Source organism: Podarcis raffonei, chromosome 1, assembly GCF_027172205.1.
Source record: "Podarcis raffonei isolate rPodRaf1 chromosome 1, rPodRaf1.pri, whole genome shotgun sequence".
NCBI lineage: Eukaryota > Metazoa > Chordata > Lepidosauria > Squamata > Lacertidae > Podarcis > Podarcis raffonei.
Window position 1 is genome coordinate 131,883,335 of NC_070602.1, and position 21,578 is coordinate 131,904,912.

At 42.6% G+C, this 21,578-nt stretch overlaps 1 protein-coding gene across 1 annotated transcript in view; it reads left to right on the forward strand.

The window, feature by feature from the left end:
* The window catches only part of MCM3AP (minichromosome maintenance complex component 3 associated protein), a 49,232-nt gene that overhangs the window by 16,167 nt on the left and 11,487 nt on the right, over positions 1 to 21,578 (forward strand). The window contains exons 10-25 of the mRNA XM_053362492.1: positions 136 to 298; positions 1,423 to 1,583; positions 2,804 to 3,045; positions 3,502 to 3,680; positions 4,778 to 4,878; positions 7,303 to 7,434; positions 8,526 to 8,639; positions 9,778 to 9,930; positions 10,915 to 11,112; positions 12,303 to 12,371; positions 14,496 to 14,630; positions 17,021 to 17,174; positions 18,114 to 18,372; positions 18,525 to 18,622; positions 19,381 to 19,771; positions 20,567 to 20,824. Coding sequence (XP_053218467.1) covers positions 136 to 298; positions 1,423 to 1,583; positions 2,804 to 3,045; positions 3,502 to 3,680; positions 4,778 to 4,878; positions 7,303 to 7,434; positions 8,526 to 8,639; positions 9,778 to 9,930; positions 10,915 to 11,112; positions 12,303 to 12,371; positions 14,496 to 14,630; positions 17,021 to 17,174; positions 18,114 to 18,372; positions 18,525 to 18,622; positions 19,381 to 19,771; positions 20,567 to 20,824 — 2,807 coding nt within the window. The remainder of the gene's footprint in view (positions 1 to 135; positions 299 to 1,422; positions 1,584 to 2,803; positions 3,046 to 3,501; positions 3,681 to 4,777; positions 4,879 to 7,302; positions 7,435 to 8,525; positions 8,640 to 9,777; positions 9,931 to 10,914; positions 11,113 to 12,302; positions 12,372 to 14,495; positions 14,631 to 17,020; positions 17,175 to 18,113; positions 18,373 to 18,524; positions 18,623 to 19,380; positions 19,772 to 20,566; positions 20,825 to 21,578) is intronic.

The window sequence follows — 21,578 nt, forward strand, 5'->3', positions numbered from 1 at the left end:
AATGCATGATACTGTGCATGGATTTTAAGCCTAAGGGCCTTTGTGTTTTTTCTTTCTGCATTTTTGTGTTCAACAGAGGTAGCTTCCATCATTAGCAGTAAAGTAAGAAATTCGTGTCCCTCTTTGTCTCAACAGAGAAGTGCAACAGTTTCGTCCAGATGTCCGAAACTCCACTGAAGTTAGATTTGCAGTTCAAGCCTTTGCTGCTTTGAACAGCAATAACTTTGTAAGGTTTTTCAAACTTGTGCAAACAGCTTCTTACCTGAATGCATGCTTGTTACACTGCTATTTCAGCCAGGTAAGAAATGGCATTTAACTAAGAAAATACTGAGGAAGGGAAAACCCATATTTTGCATTTCTTATCATCCTAAAATATGTTGTCAGTGGGTGTTTGGTGGTTTTTTGTTTTTGTTTTAACATTGCCAATACGCAAGATAATATGGTGTTAGGCTGGTAAGTCACAGAATGTATCACTTTGGGGTACAATTCCAAGACCCAGGCTTCCCCAGGTGTGTGAGAGGGGGCCACTTCCATGACTTTGAGCACTTGAGGACACCTTGGCTGCCCCTTTGCTGTAAAACTGACAATCTTGCATTGTTGAGGCTTTTGGCCGGAAGATTTTGCAACAGGTGATAGCAGTGAATTTGTTCCCTTACCCCTGCTGGCCAAGAATGGAAATTTGATTTACTGAGAGGGTTTTTTCTGCCAGGACAGCAGGCAAACCCTCTTCAGGCCTGTATTCATTATCTGAGGTGCAGTGTATTCTCTTTGTTTCCACAGGAATTTGCTCTGGTGTTGATAGGGACTCCACTGTCCTATTTTCTATTTAGTTTTTCATTAAATGTAGCTTATTCCCATTGGAATAAGCCGCCTACTGGAAGGTGAATCTACCTTTTTTCCCTTTTGGCTTGACTGCTAACCAGAAATAAATTACATTGTAAGCCTAATTTTCCATTTACGTTTGTTGAAGTACAGTATTTATATTTACAAACCATTGTGCACGATTCAACTAATGAGTCACAGCTTGCGCAGTGAGGTTCTCCCCCATCTCTGCCCCCAAATTGGTTCGGGGGTCAAGAGAACCCTTGCAACCATACCTGAAGACAGGGAGAGGGAGATTGTTCCTTTTGGGGAGCCGAAATGCTTTGTTTGATGGAATGATTGCTTTAGTGCAATGCTGAATTCCTCCCATGGTGTTCCAAGGTTTAGTACTCCTGGGGGTTCAAAACATGTTGAAAGAATCGCCTGCTGCAATTTGGGGAAAGTTGGTATGTTGGAGCCTCAAACAACATTGGTTAAGGTATACAAAGTGAAAAGAAAAGCACCTATAAACGTAACCTTCTCTTCCTTGTCATTGCGAAACATTTTATGTATCTTAATTATTTTTTTAATTATTAATGGGAGCTTTTAAAATATTTTCAGATTCGTAGAGATGCTTTAAGGTCTCTCAATATTGCTTATACTGTGAGCACTCAGAGGTCCACCATCTTTCCTCTCGATAATGTGGTCCGCATGCTGCTGTTTAAAGACTTTGAAGAGGCTACTGATTTTATAAGTTACTATGGCCTGAGTGTTTCTGATGGGTAAGTGTTAGATAGAGTTCAGGGAGCCTTGGTTTATCCCAGAGCTTTTATGAAAACTGTAGTGCAAAGGCTTTAATAGGGAAAGATGGATTTTAGTGACTGAAGCCAGCATCTCCTTCAGAAGGGTCAATTCCCTGCATTTACCTCCTGTGTCCCACACACATCACAAAGTGGAAAGAATAAAATCTTTACATTAAAAGTGTGGTCCTAACTTTACTTAGAGCTTCATCCTTTTCCATTGTTAAACACCTCTCTAATAACCTATAAGTGTAACTGCTTTTATGGGTTGTATTAGAGGGTTCTTCGGCCTTTGACTCTAATCTTGACCAAAGTTGAACCAGAAAACAGTGGTAAGGAATGGCTGGAATGAGGGCATCACAATGGCATTCTCCTTTAATGGAGTTAAGATCCAGAACCGTCTGGTGTCATCTCTTTGCTCAAAAATAAGGAAGCTTGTGTCAAGCCCATGGACCATCTAGTTCAGGGGTAAGGAAACTTTTTAGCTCTGCGGACCAGACCCCTGTCCAAATCCCTTGCGCTTACAAAGACCACCTGCTGCTGATCTGTTCAGGCTCCAATTTGGAGGTTGAAAGGATCAGTGCTGGCTGGGGTGGGGAGCTTTGCAATGTACAGGACGGCTTGGGAATCCAGTGGAGCTTCAAAAGAGGGGCACGGGGAAGCTCCTGGACCAAGAATTCTGCGTCTTCCCATGTTCCTGCTGCCCCTGCTGCTAGGCTCAGCAACAGAAGAAAGCCTGGGTTTCTTGCTTACACTTGTAGCAGTGGCAGTAGTGGGAGGGGGGCAAGAAATAGAAATAATTATTTCTCCTCTTTGTTCTTCCCTGCTGCTACGGTGGTAAGCATGCTGGTAGAGAGAAGCTGTCCCCTCCTTGAGCAAGGGGCGCTCCGACTGCCCATCCTGCAGCCCATCAGCTGACGGGCGTTGGGGAGCAAGCCTTGTTCCAGCATAAAAGAGCAATCAGAAGCCCCCTTGTTCCTTTGAAGCCCCACCCTCACCTGCGGCACAGCTGATGTCATGCATTATGCCATGTGCGGGGGGGGGGCTTGGCTTTCCCAAAGTAGCCTCCCAAAGTTTGTTCTGCAGGGCAGAGGTTCCCCACCCCTGATCTAGTTGTGCATGCTAGATATATTTGCAATCCTCCATGTAGAAATCTTTGGCCTCGGGATCATCTGGCATGTGTTTTGTATTTCATTTTACAGTTTTGTGGAGTTGAATCGGTCTGCTTTTCTGGAACCGGAAAGCTTGCCCAAGCCCAAGAAATCCCTGTTTGTTGGGCAGAAGCTAACTGCTTCCGTTGGGGAAATTGTCAGCGGGGGAGTTTTACCACCTGTGATTCGCCACATACCTTTGTGTAGCTTTAACGCACAGAACAAATACACAGGGGAGAGTGCTGCAGTGGACTCGGCCAGCAGTAGTCAGAAAGCCAGTGTTGAGGCAACAGGTAAGCCAGAATTCACACACCCAGGATAGGGTGCGAAACTGTGGTCTTGAGTTGAAGGAGAATTATGTCATGGAAAAAAAGCTTATATGTCTGTTTTAAATTTGGTTTATTTTTCAACTTTTCAGCTTTTGTATTTGGCAGAAGAGTTTAAAGTAGTATTGAGTGATTAATAATAGAATTTGAAAATAGGACCTGAGCATTAAAATAGTTTATTTGTATCCTTGACTTAATTTGTTAAGTATTTGATGCCTGTAAAAATCCTATAGACACCAGAGCTTGAACAGGAAGGTTTCTGCATGCAGAGCATGTCCCCATTGAGTTCTGGGTCCTTCCATTCAGAATTGGCTCTTTTGAAGGAAAAAGTGGTTATCAGTGTTATTAAGAATGCGGTTTACCTTTCTAAGCAGCTCTTCCCTTTTAGCAGCTGGATATTTTATCTCTTGGTTTCACCCGCAGAAACAAGAGCAGAAGACAGTAGTGTAGACCTGGAAGTCCTTCGAGCTCAGCCTCCGTTGTTGCTTTTACCACTTGTACCAGCACCTTTGCCTTCTGCTACAGGGTCCACTTTTCGGCCAATTTCACAACCTTCTCTTCCTCCGCCTCCTCCCAAGCTTCAGCCTGTTTACAGTGATATGGTGAGGAGCTTCAGAAAATACATTCTGCTTCTGTCTTGCTGTCACACAGTTCTTAAAAATTAGGAATGATACTGTATAAAGTCTTCTATTTTAATGTAAGTGTGTGTGGTGTAATTTCTAGAAGAGGAATGTGATGCAGGTACCACATAGGATGCTATAATTAACAATTTGGCAAGATAGATACAGATGGTGTTTGGTATAGTAGGATTACAACAAAGGGCTGCGCTGGCCAACAATGAAATTTATGGGAAGATCATCAAGGATAATTTATGGTAATTTAAAAGGATGATGTTCAGTAGTATAAAAGTGTGTATGGCCATTTCAATTTAATTTAAACTAGCAAGAAATAAACATGGGGGCTGACAGCCCCTAGTATAATGCACCTACAATAGAGGCAAATGCAGCCCTTGAATGTCTTAGGCAAGACCTTTCCTGTCAGAATAGGGAGTCCTAATAAACTCACAATGCAGATTTGGAAATTTTGTGTGGCAACAATCCTTCAGATCCAGCAGCAACAAATTTAAGCTTGAAGAAGCCTAGCTTGCATCATTGCAGGGATTAAGAACGTCCTCTGTGAGTGGAGGTTGAAAGTGCAATTACCAGTTTTGGTTGAAAGTTTGCAATTACCAGACTGAAGGCTGTGCAGCAGAATTTGGGGTAAATTACTTTGTTAAAGGACTTTGTCTAATAGACACAACTGCTGTAATCTGAAGCTACTGTATTTTTCTGTCTATAAGATGCCTCCATGTATAAGATGCCCTCTATTTTGGGGGACTCCAAATTAAGAAATTGGGGAGGATGTATATAAAGAAATACATAATAATAACTTTTTAAAAAAGATTTTAGTTGTTGCACAGAAGGTCAAATTTAAGGCAATAGTTGAACTAAGTTACTCTGACACACCTCCTAGTTCTGATCATGAGCCTAAAGTGTGATTAATACAACCTTTCCCTGTAGAGTGCATATTATTTGCTTTTCTGTTCACATTTCTGAATTTTAAGAATGACCCATCATGCAGTAATACCATTTGGTTTTGCTTTTCAGAATGGAATGTTTTGAGTGTCGGGTGCTAATTGCCAGTTCTTTCTTGTTCCCAGGACATTGCCGAAGTGGTTGAAGACCTTGTTCATGATGTGCTAGAAGGCGAATGCAGAGAAATTGGCTCCATAGGAGCAGCCTATGTACAGACAGCAATATGGTAAATGCACTAATGCTGCACTCAGTATTATTTGAAGACATTCCGAGGAAGCCATTGCTATATCCAATCCATCTCAGCATACAATAACATAAGAAGAGTCCTGCTAGATCAGGCCAGAGGCCTAGCTGGTCCACTGGTCTTCAGCTTGTGGGCTGCAGCCTGCTCCAGAGTTGGGCACAACAGGAGCGCAACCACCATGCAAATATATGGTAAAAGATTCAGAAATGGGATCCCAAATCCATATTTGGGTTAAAAGTGGGTCCTGGGTCTGAAAAGGTTGAAGAGACCTCTTTTAGTCTAACATCTTATTCTCACAGTGGCCAACAGCTTGCAGAAATAGTTTGGATACTGTTTAGTTAGTGAAGGCCAACTGTCAAACTGGGCAGCTTTATTAATTTCACAAAAACTGATGATTGACAGCGGTGGCATGTTCTCCCCTCTCTCTCTTTTACGTGTAAACGCTTACATTACTTGCCAAAGCAGGTTGGAATACTTGCTGTTGCAAACAACTGTGAAGTATTACCTGGAGGTTGTCCAGAACCCAACTTGCGACACCCAGAAATATATGAACTGCCACGTGGGGAAAATCACCGGTAGCCATATTGCATTAGTCTCTGCTTTCTTGAAAACAGGGCAGGAGAGCAGGCAGGGAAAAGTTAATCCATCCCTGACTGAGGGCAGGGCCTGCAAGTTTGATATACCTCCTGAAAAGGAAGCTCCTCTCAAATTAAGCCCATGACTTCAACCATATGAGGACACAACTCATGGCATGCAACAGTAAAGTTAATTCTGGAAGAGCACTAATGAACAAACCATCTAAATGGTGTGGGAGGAGCACATCCTGGAGAAGGGCCCTAGAGCACCTGTACTGCATGCAGAAGGTCCTGTCTTCAGTGTCCAGCATCTGCAGGTGGTGCTGGGAATGTCCCCTGTCTGAAGTTCTGTTGTTGAACAACTGTCAGCTTCAGCTCTCATGGCCAACAGCCAGGGGCAATGCGGCTTGTAGTTCATCAACAGCTGTTGGGCCACAAGGTGCCCATCCCTGGTTTAGGCAATACTGATAAAGTTCCAAGAATCACAAGACAGAGAAACCACTTCAATCTCCCAGGACATTCTATACAAGATCTCAAAGTAGCTGTTTTACTACAAAGGAATTTCAGAAATAGACTGGAAAGAGAAGCTGCTGAATTGCAACTCATTACCAAACTTAAAACCATGGAGAGACCTGGTCTGAACAAAGACATTGGATTCTTATCTCATTATACATGACAAAGCCATTTTTCACCTTCTCACCCCTTGCTTTTTCCTGTAAGACCTATTGCAGCCGTTAAGAGTCGTCAACAGGCTCATCACAGCTATCTGCCAATCACCCATTCCCACCACCCTTCTGAGGAATACCCCTCCCCACCTTCTCACTATATAGAAGGATCTGGCAACTTCTGTTTCAGTGTATCTGAAGAAGTGTGCATGCACACGAAAGCTCATACCAAGAACTAACTTAGTTGGTCTTTAAGGTGCTACTGGAAGGAAAAAAATTTTTTGTTTTGACTATGGCAGACCAACACGGCTACCTTTCTGTAACTGATAAAGTTCCTGTGTTCCTAATTTCCACTTTGGGTTATGGTGCAGGAGAGGAGCAGGAAAGGAATATTCAAAAGCAGTGTCATCCCAGAAAGGGTCAGGAGAATGGCATATTTCAATAACCGGATGAAGGATCCCCTTGACTAATATAGTTTTGTAACATAGCGTAACATTAAGTGGTGGAACAGGTGGCTGTGCCAAATGTGTCTTCTGGTGGAGCAGCAGATGTGGGCACTCAGTCATCTTGTGGAGATGAGAATGAGCCCTTGAGGACACATTTGTGCTGTTGGAACTTCTGTGCCTTCTAACCTACAAATAGAAACATGAAGAACCTCATGTTAAGGCTCTTTGTTGCGGTGAACTGGATTCAGGCAGTTTGGTAGGGCTCTCTTCCAACTCCTGTGAAAGACCAAATTATTTTTTGCCCTGAAGGATGGATTGGTACAGAACACAATTCTTTCTCCTTGAAAAGAAATAAAGATCTTGTTATCTCCCACCACTATGATGGAAATAAACATGACCCAAAACATTGACAAATTTTCATCCCATTAACATTTTTGGTCCCATTAGCGCCCAAACTCAGATATGGCCTTTTATCAGCGTGAAAGTAGGTCATAATAGGGGGTCTCTTTAGATATCAAATCATGCCAGCGTTACTATTTCTGCATCCCAAATGCATGTTTACAGAAATAAACAATAGAAAAAAAATTCACATTATCACACAACATTACATGTGAATAACAAACAGGCTTTTGTGGGGAGATTGGAAAAGTTCTGCTGCTGCAAATTTAGGTCTAGTTCTTTCTACTAACTCTTCACAATTGTTTCCTTTATTTTATGCAGGATCTCCAATGTTACTACAGATGAAATCATGACAGATGTGATGCTGGGAATCTTAAGGCAAATTGCGTCAGATGTAATCAGTGCAGAAAAACTGAGACTTGAAGAGGAAAGACGCCGTGCTGAAGAAGAGAGGCAAACATTCTTTATACTTGTAGTAGAAACTCTGAGACAAGGAGATGTAGATTGGAATACATTGTGGTACTTGTGTGGATAAGCCAGCCATAACACCCCAGCACCACAGCGGGAGCGGAGTCCTGGAGAGGCAAGGGTCAGCAACACCCAGTGGCCAGGCTTCCCCACCCATGTGCTCAGCCTGGGTGGGAATGGGCTCTACATGTGTACCAACATGTGTAGAACTCTACACACAATGCTCCCCTTCCTCATTGGATGAAGGTGTTCTGCGATGCACATCCCTTTCATCTATTGGCCAAATGCATGGACTGTGGGGAGGTATGACCCCCTCCCCAAACATGCTGGCAGCAGGAGACGGATAACTTACACAGCCCCACCATCTTCATGCGCATTGTTTGAATGTGAATCTCTCAGGTCAGGTGGGCTTGGTTGGGGAGGGGTTGTAGCTCAGTGATCAAGCATCTGCTTCAGTCTCTGGCATTTTCAGCCCCAGACAGGACTGGGAAAGATTCCTGTCTGGAATCTTGGCTAGTCAGTTTAGGCAAAATTGAGCTACGTAGACTGAAGGTCTGCTGGTACTAGGCAGCTCTGTTCCTCTGTTACCAGCTCTCAGAGGTATCTGTTTCCTTCCATATCGTTAAGATTCTCTCTTCTAAATATTTGTACTTTGGTTGATTATTCCCTAAACATTGTATTTGCATTCCTCTTGAAAATGAATGAATCTGGGAGGGAGGGTTCGAGGGGTGGGGAAAAAGGGGGAAAATAATGAATATTATATGTTTTGATAATTTGTTATGTTGAAATTGTTAATAAAAATATTTTTTTTAAGAAAAAGAAAATGAATGGATTAGGATGACAATAAATTGTCAGGACCCAGGCTTTACTGCTGTTTAATGCAATGTGCTAGGAATTTCAGCAATGAATGTAATCCGAATATGGTTAATGTTACCTGTATCCCTGTAATATTTTCATGCATTGCACTTAATGCACTAGTTTTGACACTGCAGTTTTTAAAATATGGAGATACTTGGTTGCTTAAGATTTTACTGGTCATCTGCCAAAATGTGCACGTGTTTTCCTCCTCTCCTTAGGCAGAGGCAGGAAATGGAGCAGTTAATGGAAATGTTGAGCGACTCGCTGCGTATGGCATTGACAGAAGAAGTGGTGAAGGAAATGGTGCAAGAGATTTCAGCAAAGGAGTTAAAGTAAGCAGTAAAACACGGGGATTTGCCTGTGAAATGGATGACAGGACCAGCTGTATGCAGAATATGGGCAGCGTCAACACGAAGGAGCTTTGAGACCTAGATGTTAAAAAGCTCAAAATTTCAAATGTAGGCTTCCTAACCCTCTGTGCCCTGCGTTCTCACAGTCATCTAGAGGAGGGGTACAGCCCCTTCTCACTTTCTGTGATAAAGTCTACTCTTCTTCGGATCACACAATGTTTTATCTTGAAGTAAAACTACATAAAGTAATGCCAATCAAATCAGTTTTGTTTTTTCTTCCCACCACAGCAATAACTGGTACAGTAATCTAGTTGAAAGGGACGTGGGTGGCGCTGTGGGTTAAACCACAGAGCCTAGGACTTGCCGATCAGAAGGTCCGCAGTTCAAATCCCCGCAACGGGGTGAGCTCCTGTTCCTCTGTCCCTGCTCCTGCCAACCTAGCAGTTCGAAAGCACGTCAAGTGCAAGTAGATAAGTAGGTACTGCTCTGGCAGGAAGGTAAACAGCGTTTCCGTGCGCTGCTCTGGTTCGCCCTGCTGGCCACATGACCCAGAAGCTGTACTCCGGCTACCTTGGCCAACAAAGCGAGATGAGCACCGCAACCCCAGAGTCGGCCACGACTGGACCTAACAGTCAGGGGTCCCCTTTACCTTTACCTAATCTAGTTGAAGAGAAAGAGGAGAGTCGACTAGACACAGAATATCTAGGTGGTGATGTAAAAAAATGGATCAGTTCATGTCATATTACAAATTGGCACATTTTTTTCAATTTCTTTGTTGAAAAAGTCTTGATGCATCTCTGTGTGCAGAAGACAAGAGTTCCTATTTAAGCTGTTCCTGCCATTCTTATCACCATAACAATCAGGAAGTTTTTAATGTTTGATGTTTTACTGTGTTTTGTATTTACTGTAAGCTGCCCAGAGTGGCTGGGGAAAGCCAGCCAGATGAGTGGGGTATTAATAATAATAATAATAATAATAATAATAATAATAATAATAATAATAATAAAATTCAGTTTAGTCTTTGAAAATTTTTAAGTGGCTTCGTTCATTGACGGAAATCCTGTATTTTTCATTTTCGTTTTGCTTTGTTACTGTGCTCTAATGCTTAATTTTGACCTAGATGTGCCCTGGAGAAAGACCAAAGAGCACGCGTTGCCCGCTGCTCCAAGGAAGTCTGTGCTGAAATAATGGGTGTATTTTTGGAAGATGAGATTTTCCAGAGTGCTAAGGAGACCCTACAAGAACTCCAGTGTTTCTGCAAATACTTACAACGGTGGGTTAAATGAAGCTTTTCTGCAGCCAATTGACATAAAATGGACCCTTGGCTAGGATGTCAAGTTTATCACAATTATATTCTACTCTTTCACAAAATAGCTAAGAGCAGCACATGTTACGTCTCATTTTTATCTTTATCTTGTTACAGGTTTAATCTACTGTAGGAAGATAGGTTAGGTTGAGAAATGATTAAGAGCGTTAGGTTGAGAAATGATTAAGAGCTATAAGTAAAATGATTTCTGAATGATGAATGGCTATCCCAACAGTGCTTTTCTTGCAAGCTCCTCTAGGAAATTTCCGTGGTGCCAGTAGTGGCCCAAGAAGGAAAGTTGCATTCCTTCTGGCCTCCATTGATTTGAACTGCTTTGGCAGGCTTATCAGGGATGCCTTTTTTAAAATGGGTTTTGTAGATTGTAAATCAAATTTCAAAGAGAAACTGATGTTGAGTTGAACTGCTCATGGCAGGGCTCAGGGTCAGGGCTTTTATGTGATGACTCCTGACTGCAAAATAATTGAGTGGCTTTTCATTTTTTAAAAAAATATACACTGCTTGATTGGTTTTCTTTAAAGCCCTCAAAGTGGTTTATTTTGAGTGTATTTTGAAGACCTTTATTTTGCCTGAAATGTGCAAGCCTACAGGAAAATTACATGAGCATCTTAAGAATGAATTGTAACTTTTTTGGTGACAAACCAAACCCCATGGTCATATTTGACTTAGCCAGCTTTCTGGTTGCAGTTTTGTCTGTGAATGAGAGCAGTTAAATGAGTAGGACCCTACTTTTGTAGCAAGTGTTAATTGTTTATAGTTTTTATTATTATTGTAAAAGATACTGGATTCCACAGTGGAATAGATACTGTTGGATGGCTTTCGGCATTGTCCGCTTTTTATTTTACTGCTGTATGATGTGGTGATGGCCCTTGGCTAAGCAATAACTTTGATTTGAATAATTTTAATGAAATGCATTGATACTTTATCTTGCAGATGGAGGGAAGCTGTTGCAGCCCGGAAGAAATTGAAGCGTCAGATGAGATCTTTCCCAGCGGCTCCCTGTTGTGTAGATCCAAAACATAAATTGAAGGCTCTGTCTCCCAGCGCAGAATGTCCTATTGCCAGAGAGCACCTTGCTAAAACGATTGTGAACTTGGGACATGCAGGGAACCTTGGCATCTCCTGTCTTAGGTAAGTGCATCCTGGCCTGGTTTGCACAATAGACTAAGACAAACCTTGGCTTAAGCAAGAGCAGGAATGCAGATCTCTGGAGAGGAGTCTTTCCGGTGCTCTTTGCTGCTGCGCTCTGCTGAGCTAAGCCAAGGCTCGGCTAGACTTGCCGCTCAATTGGGGGCTCCTGGCTTAACCACAAGCTCGGTTTGGCTCAGCGCAGTAGTCCCCAAACTTTTCCAATAGAGAGCGCTTGAAAGCTGCTGAGGGCCTTGATGGACCACTTAACAGTTTTTCTGCCTGTCATAGCTATTGTAATGGGTTGTGCTAGGTACTGTATAATTTTTTACAGACATGCCCTGAATGAACGGACCACATTTTGGAAACTGCTAGCTTAGTGCATTGTGCAGACCGGGCCACTTTTCAATTGACCACTCTGTAGGTTATAGAAATCAGTGGATATACAGTTTCTGCTAGTCATGTCCCCATGTGAAAAGAAAGAAAATGTGCTCCTTTTCATCATCCTCTGACTCCCGCTCCCCGTGCTTGTATTCTTTGTGTCTATTGCAGAGCCAGTCATGGTTTGCTGTGGTCCACATACACAGTTTACGTGGTTAAAAAAAGATGCATTTTGTTTTTTCAATGTTGAAATCCAATGTGTCCCATCATGTTTATTATGTCACATTTTGGTCACGTTTATTATTTTTTCGGTGTTGTGTGGAGAAGCCCCAAGAGAATAAATACAATAAGCCTACAACTTAAGCGCATTTTACTTGTGTACTCATTTAAACATTGAAAATGTTAAAAAAATTAAAAAGGGCAGAAAGGAGGTTCTAGGGAAAAATACTTTCTCAATATAATGTTGAGGCTATCAGTCCCTGAATTCTTTTACTCTTCAATAATTCCCCATTAGACTTCTTTCTTTTCTCTGTAGACTTCTTTCTTCCCTATCTATTAACAATTGTAGGCAAGGCACCTCTTAAAATTAATGTGCAACAGGCATCTCAATTGCAGCGATGTAGGTGTATCACATCTGCAGCTAGCTAGCTAGCTGTTCCTTGAGGTAGCTTTGAAATCTCAGACAGACATAAATTCTTGTTAGTAACATTGGAATTCATGTCTTTGTACATGCCGGTCATATAAGAGGTTGTCATATACTTGCAAGATGGAAGGGGGAATGTGGACCAAATAAACACTTTGCTTATTTCTAGGCTCAGATGTTTACAGAACAAGGCAATTCATCAAATGAAAGTGCAACATTTTTACCACCAGTTATTAAGGTATGTTAAAATTATTGAAGCTAAAGCACACATATGGCAAACTCCAGGATTGCCACCTGCAATAACCCTAGAACAATTGTGATGTGGTAGATTCCAAAATGGATTTTGACTTGAATAAGTGCCTTTAAAAAAAATATGTGTTCATGACCATCTATCAAACACTGAGTTAAAGACTGATTTTCTTTATAAAGGAGAACTAAGGGGGGCAATACCTGACTTCCTAGGTTAAACCTTATCATGTTAGTTGTAAAAAAAAAGGAATTAAAAAAAATCCTTCCAGTAGCACCTTAGAGACCAACTAAGTTTGTTATTGGTAGGAGCTTTTGTGTGCATGCACACTTCTTCTTGTCTGTGAACTTCCCACGAGGCTCGGTGACTTGCAAGCTCCCACAGGCAGGGCCAGGGCTCTATGGAGGCAGCAGGGCCAGAGTGGAGAATTGCTGCCACTGGGTGCCCTGCTGTTCCTGCCACTGCTGGCCACTTACCCACCCACAGGGTCCTTTGCCACCCCCTTTGTCTTCTGCCTGCCTTGTTCAAAGGGAACCCTTTCTCAGAGCACAGGGTTCTGCACCAGGCGTCCAGGAAAGTACCTTCACTGCCAAGCCTAACAGCTAAAAATGCTATTTAAGCTTACTCCAAAGTAGCTAAACTTTTTCAAATATTAAACTTTTCACTTTAATCAGCATTTGCAGCCACTGTGGCAGCAGAAGCAATCTGTCAGACACTGCTCCCAGACTACATCACTCTGTGGAAGGAGGGAGCCCCTTGGACTTTCCTCAGAGTGTGGCAAGATGGGGGCAGAGAACTTGCCAGCAGTGCTAGCACTAATGCAGTAGCAAAAGAGCAACAGAGGAAAATAAATCTGGAAATGGGCTGTGGGGAGAGGAAGAGGAAGCGGAAGCGGAGTAACTTGAGCTAGCCCTGATCCCAGATGCTAGGGTGATACTGCATAGATAAGCATGTATCTCCGTTTTGTGTGCCTTGGCTATCTGAGCTCTGCTGTGCATTCCGTTCTGACTATTTCCTGGTTTAAGAACTCTACCAGCCAACCAGCACAGACACTTACTTTCCATCTTGGAGAGAAGCACAACCAGCCCTTGCTCCTGAAGATTCTGTACACTTGTAACAATCTGTTCTTACGCAGTCTTAGCCTTCTGTGTATGAAGAGAGACAAATAGAAATTTGCCTTTTGTCTGAAGCAGATGTAACTGTGCAGTGAAAGAGTATGTGAGTTGCACGCAGAGAGGGCTTGAATTGTGCTCCTAGATCAAATCAAGGCTCTGTTAGATTAACAGATCAATACAGCATTTATAATCTACAAAACAATATATAAAGCAGTATTTAATCTATAAAACAATATTAACAACACAGGGAAAATAGCAACTGCAAAAAATAAACTAAGCATACACACACTCTCTCGTAATCTTTCGCTCTGTTCAGTTCAGTTCATTAAAATACACATAAAATGCACACAATTCCTGCTGCTAAGGCAGCTTAGCCAGATGTTGCGCCTGCTGGACTCCTTGGGCCGTGGGGGAGACACTGGGGCTCTTGGGCCTACCACCAGTGGTTAGGTGGACTCTGGGTAGCTTGCCCAGGTGCTGTTGAGGAGAAGCTCGCCCACCCTGCTCTTGATAATCTGGAGGCCCATTCTCACTCGAGGAAGCCCAAGGCAGGTGGTGAGTTGCGGCTGCACTTGGTGTTGAGGCTGGCCAGGAAGTCCAGCTGTGCCTCCATACCCAGGACACTGTCGCTGCACCATGGCGCATCCACCACCAGCTGCTCCCTGTCTGATCACAGAGATCATGGGGGAGTCTCTGTTAGTGGTCCCCCACGACTCAGAGGCACAGCTGTAACTCATAGGAGCCATGTATTCAGCCTTGTGGGCCCGATCCTGTGGAACTCCCTACCAACTGAGATTAGACAGGCCCCCTGCCTTCTGAACTTTAGGCCCTTGACACTCCTATTTCAGATGGCATTGCATGGTAGCTTTCTGTTTCTCTGTCAAATTTTAATTGTTCTTTGTGTTTTTAAACATACTCTGTGCACTGCCTAGAAATTCTGCATAATAATAAGTTTTATATAAAATAATAAGAAATAATTTTGTGTGTGTGTGTTCCTAAGGGATGCAGTGTGGACTCCACTGGATCTGCCATCACTGGTAGCTGAAAACATTCCAGTAAAAGAAAAAGAGGTTTTTTGGAAAGTACTTCTCGTGTTGCCAGGCTATGAGGAATGTCCAGTTGGGGATCCCAGAAGGTATTTTTTGCATTCAAACTATGCCAAGAAAGCCAGTAGCTGGTGGTGTTGCCTGTGTGGCCCTCAGGTCTGATTTGTTATCAGCAGTTCTGCAGCCTAGTAGATGCTAGCCATTCAGAAGACAGAAAATAATTTGGTTTGCTACTTGCTTATGCTGGTATTCATAACTAGAGACTTGCATGAAAATGTTTGGTTTTGTTGTTTTTTACTCCCTGGCCCAGCCCCATGTTGCTGACTGAAACAGTCTTCTAGTCCCTGGAGCTCCTTTTCATTAAAAGAGACATTAAAAGTTACTCCAGCATTGCTGAGGCCCAGGGAATCTTGGTGTCAGTGCCTATTGAACTTTGAATCTGGGCTAACTTCAGCCTGTTTTTCCTGTGTGGAAGAACGCAAGCTAGCCATTGTGTTCTCCATGCCTGTGCTATGCCTGCTATGTCCCTTGTGCCATTGTTCTTCCCTTTGCATAGAAGACGGGGAAAGTGGGGGCATAGGGTACTTGGAGTCCTGCCCTTAGAAGCTCCATTCCCTTGGCTCCTCCCATAATAGTAGTGGCTTTTCAAAACAGGATTAATGGTAGTAAGCAGTTAAGCAGAGAAAATAGGTATAGCCCAGGTGTGGAGAACCTGTAGCACTCCAGGTGTTGCTGAAGCACTATTTCTTTCAGCCCCAGCAAGCATGGTCAGTGCTCGGGGATGATGGGAGTTGTAGTTCAGTAACATGCTCTGCACATCTGGTGTAACCAAACCAGAGCAAGCCACTCATGGTGAATCACTCGCTGACTGGTAAGTATGAATGAGATGTTGTGGGCCTAGAATTGATGGAACAGGACTGGAAAAAGTTTAAAGATTATTTACAAAAATATTGCAAAATGTTCGAGTGTTAACATGATGTGGGAAGTGAAGGTAACAGGGCATGTGGGATTTGGTTAAATGTGAATGAAAAGAAGATTTTCAAAAAGGAGAAGGGAGTTATGAACAGAATAAAATTATGTCTTAGTATATAAGATGAGGAATGGGCTAAGATAACAAAAACTTGGGACATAATAATTAGAAAAACATAAATTGTAAGCATGGTTTGAAGAAGGGTTTGAATTTGCTGAATCAGATTGGAATAAAGAGGAACACAAAAAAGGGAGATGTGAGGAGGTCAGGACAGAGGGATAAGGAATTTTGTAACTTTTTAAAGTGGATTTTTCTTTTTTCTATTTTTCTTTTTTTGCTATATATTTTTGTTTTTTCATTTTTCTGTGGGTTTTAATTAATGGAATGATCTATGTGAAATGATGAACTTTTTGTTTTGTAAAACTTTAATAAACATTTATTTTTTTTAAAAAAAGAGATGTTGTGGGCCTAATGCCAAATAGGTTTCATGTCACTTCAGAATATGCCAGATATGTTTGTTTCAGTGGAGCCAGTTCACAGATTCAGCTGTGAGCAATCAAGTGATGTACCTGCACCGTAAACTTGCCCTTTCTTGCACTGTTGTTCCTATGCATATTTGTAGGATCAGGGTGTCAGGAAATCTCTTTATTAACAGGTTTATTCATTTATTATCAATCTTCAAGCCAAGAATTTAGGAATATAGGTTTTCGGTATTTCAGTTAAGTTTCTAATGCTAACAGTCTGTGCACACTCACCTGGGAGAATTGCCCATTGAACAGAATGGGACTTGCTTCTGGGTAAACATGTATAGGATTGAGTCATATCCTTATCAACCTGTGTGACACTATTTAAGATTTCTGAAAGGAATCTTAAACATTACAGTTCAGTAAAGGCATTGGCAAATAGGAAAATTACCATATTGTGGCTGGCTGTGCAAATTATCATATATATTAATAGTGATCTCATTTCTCTGAGTGTTGATCCTTATATAGCCAAAGCACCACAAGAGGGAGGAATAAGGAAGTTCAGGGAACCCTCAAGATTTGCCTAATTACAAAATATATTTAGAACCCCATGGCCTGGTGGCCCAACCTGAATATGTTGAATGCTGACTCTCTTGCTGGGGTGGAGTGTTTGTACATAGAACCAGGTGAATGAGAGATGTAATGGAATATGCTTAAGGAGGTCATGGTTGGCTGTCTGAAAGAGGGATAAGGGTCGCTCTCCATTGCAACATTTTTGTGGCAGTCCTGCTTGTTTGCTTGTATAAAATGTTGACTATAGATAGTAAGTAAATTCAAATATGATTCTTGTAGATACTATATTAACATGCAGATAGTTTGTGAATATTTTAATGAAGATGTCTGTTTCTTTCAACAAAGTAGCACACTCTGATAACAACACTATTATTTACAGGATCTAAATATTTGTCACTTTTTAAAGTGGTGGCAGAGTTTACAATTAATTTGTGATGCTATACTGAAAGCATATCTGGTCTTCTGTTCACAGAATTATAGCAGACTGGTTGAAAGCTAAGCTTATGATTGGTAAAAATTTGAAGGAAGATATGTCTGTGGTGAAAGGTGGAATCCAGACACTTGCATTGCATACTTCTCTTCATATGAAAAATGACTGGGCTGCTTGTATCAGTGTGTGCGTCAAGGTCAGTTCAGACATTGCTTGCTACATGTCACTGTCATGAGAGGTACCGCAAAAGCTCTGCCTTTTGAAAGTTCAGAATTCAGTAGCCTGGTTAAGGCAGACTCACTGTATCAAACACATTCCTGTGCTTAAAGTTCTTTATTGGCTTTCATTTTGTCTGCTGGTGTTGCTTTATAAAGCCCTGCACAGTCTAGATAGGGAAGATTTTTCAGGCCCCCAGGGCCCTGATGGAAGCCTCATTCCAGTAGTGAGGGAGGCCAAACCCCAACACAATCACAGATATTTAACACACCCACCCACAAAACTATTTGCCATGGAGGCAGAGGCATATACTTAATTATTATTAAATTATGCAATTGTATTTCATCTGTATTCTTCATAGACATTTTTCTAAATGCATTTTTTTGTTATTTTGATTTTTTTAAAAGAAATGTTCAGTACCGTTTAACTATGATTTGTGGTTTCTTCCAATTGTGGTTTGCTTGGAGCAAAACAGACCGCAGTCCCACATTCAGACATAATGCTAAGTCAGGAAATTATTGGTTTGTTTTCTCTTCACCCGAGGTGGGAAAGGCAAAACTATTATACATCTGCACATTAACAGTAAGCCATTAATTTGTTTAACTTTTACTGCCCAGTGTTGTTATACAGATTGGACTGTTTGGTCAGTATATTTATTCATGGAGAGTAGGTCAATTAGCGGCTGTTGGCCAGGACAGCGGACTGGCGTCTTCACATCCAGGGGTGTCTGCCACCGAATGCCCGTTGCTTTGGAGCAAGCAGCAGGGAAGGGCTTCTGCCTTCTGTGGTGCTTGTGGCCAGCTTGTGGCTGTCTGCTGCTAAAACAAGATGCTGTGCTAGATGGACCCGTCGGTCTGATCCGGCAGGGATGCTTTTAGTTGTTGACATTTCCCCCTATTGGTTTGCCTTCCCTGTGTAGGTGACGGAGGGGACGCTCAGTCCCTCGGAGCTGAATGACCCAGAGACCCAGAAGCAGCTGCTTGGCACGAGGGGGCTGGTTCTCCTTCTGTCTCCTCGAGTGAGCAGTGAGGATGTTGTAGAGGAAGAGGTTTATTGGCTTTCAGCCTTGCTGCAGCTCAAACGGATCCTTCAGGCGAAACCTTTCCAACCAATCGTCCCTCTGGTGGTTCTTGTCCCAAGTCAGGGGGATGAAGCCATAGAAAAAGATGTAGAAGGAGGTATGAGAAGTTTCTGCACTTGGGGGTAATTGCTTTTTAAGTCAGTTTTTTCATTTGGAAAATAGCTGTGTGGTTGTCTCTTCTTAATTCTGTGCCTTTTCAGGGGGATAATGGAGTAGTATCACTAAAGTGGAATGTGGTTTCTTTTAAAGGACTGATGCTGCCAGATTTGATTTCGGCTAACCTTATTTCAGGTTACAACATAGTTGTCATTCCAGATTCTGTGAATGGATTGCAAGGTACCAGCAAGGTAAGAACAGAGAGGTTGTAATTTATACTCCTACCGGGTTTAATGATTTTTCGACACAGGGAGAGTATTATTATCAGTTGCATTTTAAAGCTGTAGGTTGGCAACTCAAAAACAAAGCAGAAACCATTGTGCTGATTAGTGTGTCAAGACTACAACCTGGGAGACCAGGGTTCAAATCCCCACTCAGCCATGAGGCTCACTGGATGACCTTGGGTCACTTGCTCTCAGTCTGACCCACCTCACAGGGCTGTTGACATGCCACACTCAATGCAGGGAGGCTTTTCATCTGGCTACCTGATAACCAGATTCCCCATTGAAAGCCCCTGTAGATGCCTTCCAGCTCCCAGTCCTATCTCAGGCTTTTTCCATCACTGCAGAGATTTTGGGCAGTCCTCACAGGAGCAGTTGGTTGTGAAGGATGGAGTACCATCTCTTAATACGATTGCATGAGCCTTTTCTATTATTCCATACTCAGTTGATCTTGTCTACTAGAACCTTGTCTAATAGGGAAGGTTGTCTAATACGGAAAGGCATCGTCAGCATAGGGTTTTCACCTTGGTTTAGTAGATCATGGGAGTGGAAGCCTGTTTTTAGTAAGTTTTTTTCAGCTTCATGTTCCGTTGTGTTGGGGGAAGGACAGGGTTTGAGAGCAGGACTGAAAGCGTTTATGTATCAACAGAACTGACTCCCTTAATGTGGTGACAGATTTTCACTTTATTGTCAACTAGTGAATTTGTCGTGTGTAATTCTGTCTACAGCTCTCTGAAGCTGTGCAGTGGCTGGTTGCTCAGTGCCCGAGCTCAGACAAGGTTCACTGCCAGACACTCATGCAGTATGTTGAAGACGGTGTGGACCGTGAGTTCAGTAAGCACTTCTACCAAGACATGAAGGAGAGATCCCTTGCTGGCTTGCCCTCTCAGGATCCAAGTGCCATAATAGAGCTGTACAATAGTGTGATACAGTTCCTGGCTGAAGTCGCCTCTTCAGAAGATCTCTGTGAACTCTCCTGGCCTGTACCTGAATTTGCAGAGCCCGGGGGCAGCAAAGTGCTTCCGCATCTCCAGTGGAACACCCCCAGCCATCTGGGCTGGCTGAAGAAAGCCCTGCTCTCCTTCCAGATCCCTCACATGGATCTCCCTCCTTTGGGTGGTAAGAACTCCTAACCAGTACTGTTGCCTAGTAGCAATTGAGAGACTGCTGTGTAACACACAAATAACATGCTCTGAATTATAATTGTCTTGCTTTTTACAAAAGAAAATGTATTAGAAAGAATTTTTTTCTCATCATGAGAGTCTTTAAGTTATTCCTTGCTTCCGTCATGTTTTGTGTATTTTGTTGCATGTCTGTTTATTGTTCTGGAATTAAATTTTGAATTGGGAAGTAGCCATTTCCCAGATGTGTTCACACGTGTGTTTGTGTGCATAAGGACAGAGCTATCTTTCTGTTATGCCCACTTACCTGAAAGATTTCCTTATTCTTACTGTACCAGATCTTGATGCAAGAAGCTTTGGAACTCCCCCTATATTTTCTTGCTCTGCTTTGCAAAAATGGACCTAACATTTCAACAGCTATTTCAACAAATGTTGACAGGACTCATTGGTTGAATCCTGGTTGTTATTTTTGTTGTTTCTGCTGTTGTTGTAATTATTATTAATTGTGCTGTGCCCTGACACTTTGGGGCCAGAATGTTTCTGAATAGTTACCGGAAACCACAAGAGGGGGGGGGGGCTCTTGCGCTCAGGTCCTGCTTGTTTCCCACAGTTGGCCACTGGGAGGACAGGACGCTAGACTAGATGGGCTATTGGCCCGATTTGGGAGGCTTCTCTTGCCTGCTTTGGCTCAGCTAATACCGAAGCAAAACTGAGCTGTAACATTGGCCATAGTTCTTTTCTGTTATTGTTAGGCATAAACTTTAATGTATCTTCTCTTCCCTCTGCCCACCAGCTCCCTGGCACCCTGTTTGTGCCATGATTTTCCAGTATTTGTCCCAGACTACCAGTTCTCTTCAGACCCAGGAGATACTTCAGTCTCAGGTAGAGAATTTGCTGAGCAGAACTTACTTCAAGTGGAAAAGTAGGAAATATGCCAGCTCAGAAGACAATGGCCCATCTGTGGAAGAGATCCCTTGGGACAGCATCTTGGCACTATGCATTAACCATAAATTGAGAGACTGGAAACCTCCACAAAAGCCAATAACACCAGGTAGTAAATGTCTCTGGACAATCTCTTCTCTACATTTTTAATTTTTTTCTATGCTCTGTGTTAAGTTGTGTTTAGCATATATTAACTTTGCCTCTAGCCCCAAGAGTCTTGCCTGCATCCCTTGCTAACAAACTTATTATGGCATAAGCTTTCATGGGTTACACTTCCTCGGATGTGCGAAGTGTTATCGTAACTTCTGGTCTATATACACATGGAATGGGGGGGGTGTAGAAAGGTCAGGGGTGAATGAAATCTGGAAAAGTACAGTGCTAATTGCATACTTAGCTGTGATAATTCACAGAACAGTTCTTAATGACTCGGCCATTCTGGCATTGGTAAACCAATTGACACATATAAAGGTAAAGGGAACCCCTGACTGTTAAGGCCAGTTGCGGACGACTCTGGAGTTGCGGCGCTCATCTTGCTTTACTGGCCGAGGGAGCCGGCGTTTGTCCGCAGACAGTTTCCGGGTCATGTAGCCAGCATGACTAAGCCACTTCTGGTGAACCAGAGCAGTGCACAAAAACTGCATTTACCTTCCCACCAGAGCTGTACCTATTTATCTACTTGCACTTTGATGTGCTTTTGAACTGCTAAGTTGGCAGGAGCTGGGGCCGAGCAATGGGAGCTCACCCCGTCACGGGGATTCGAACCGCCAACCTTCTGATCGGCAAGCCCTAGGCTCTGTGGTTTTGACCACAGCACCACCTGCGTCCCATATTAACACATATAATGTTCAAAAAAATCCATTGTC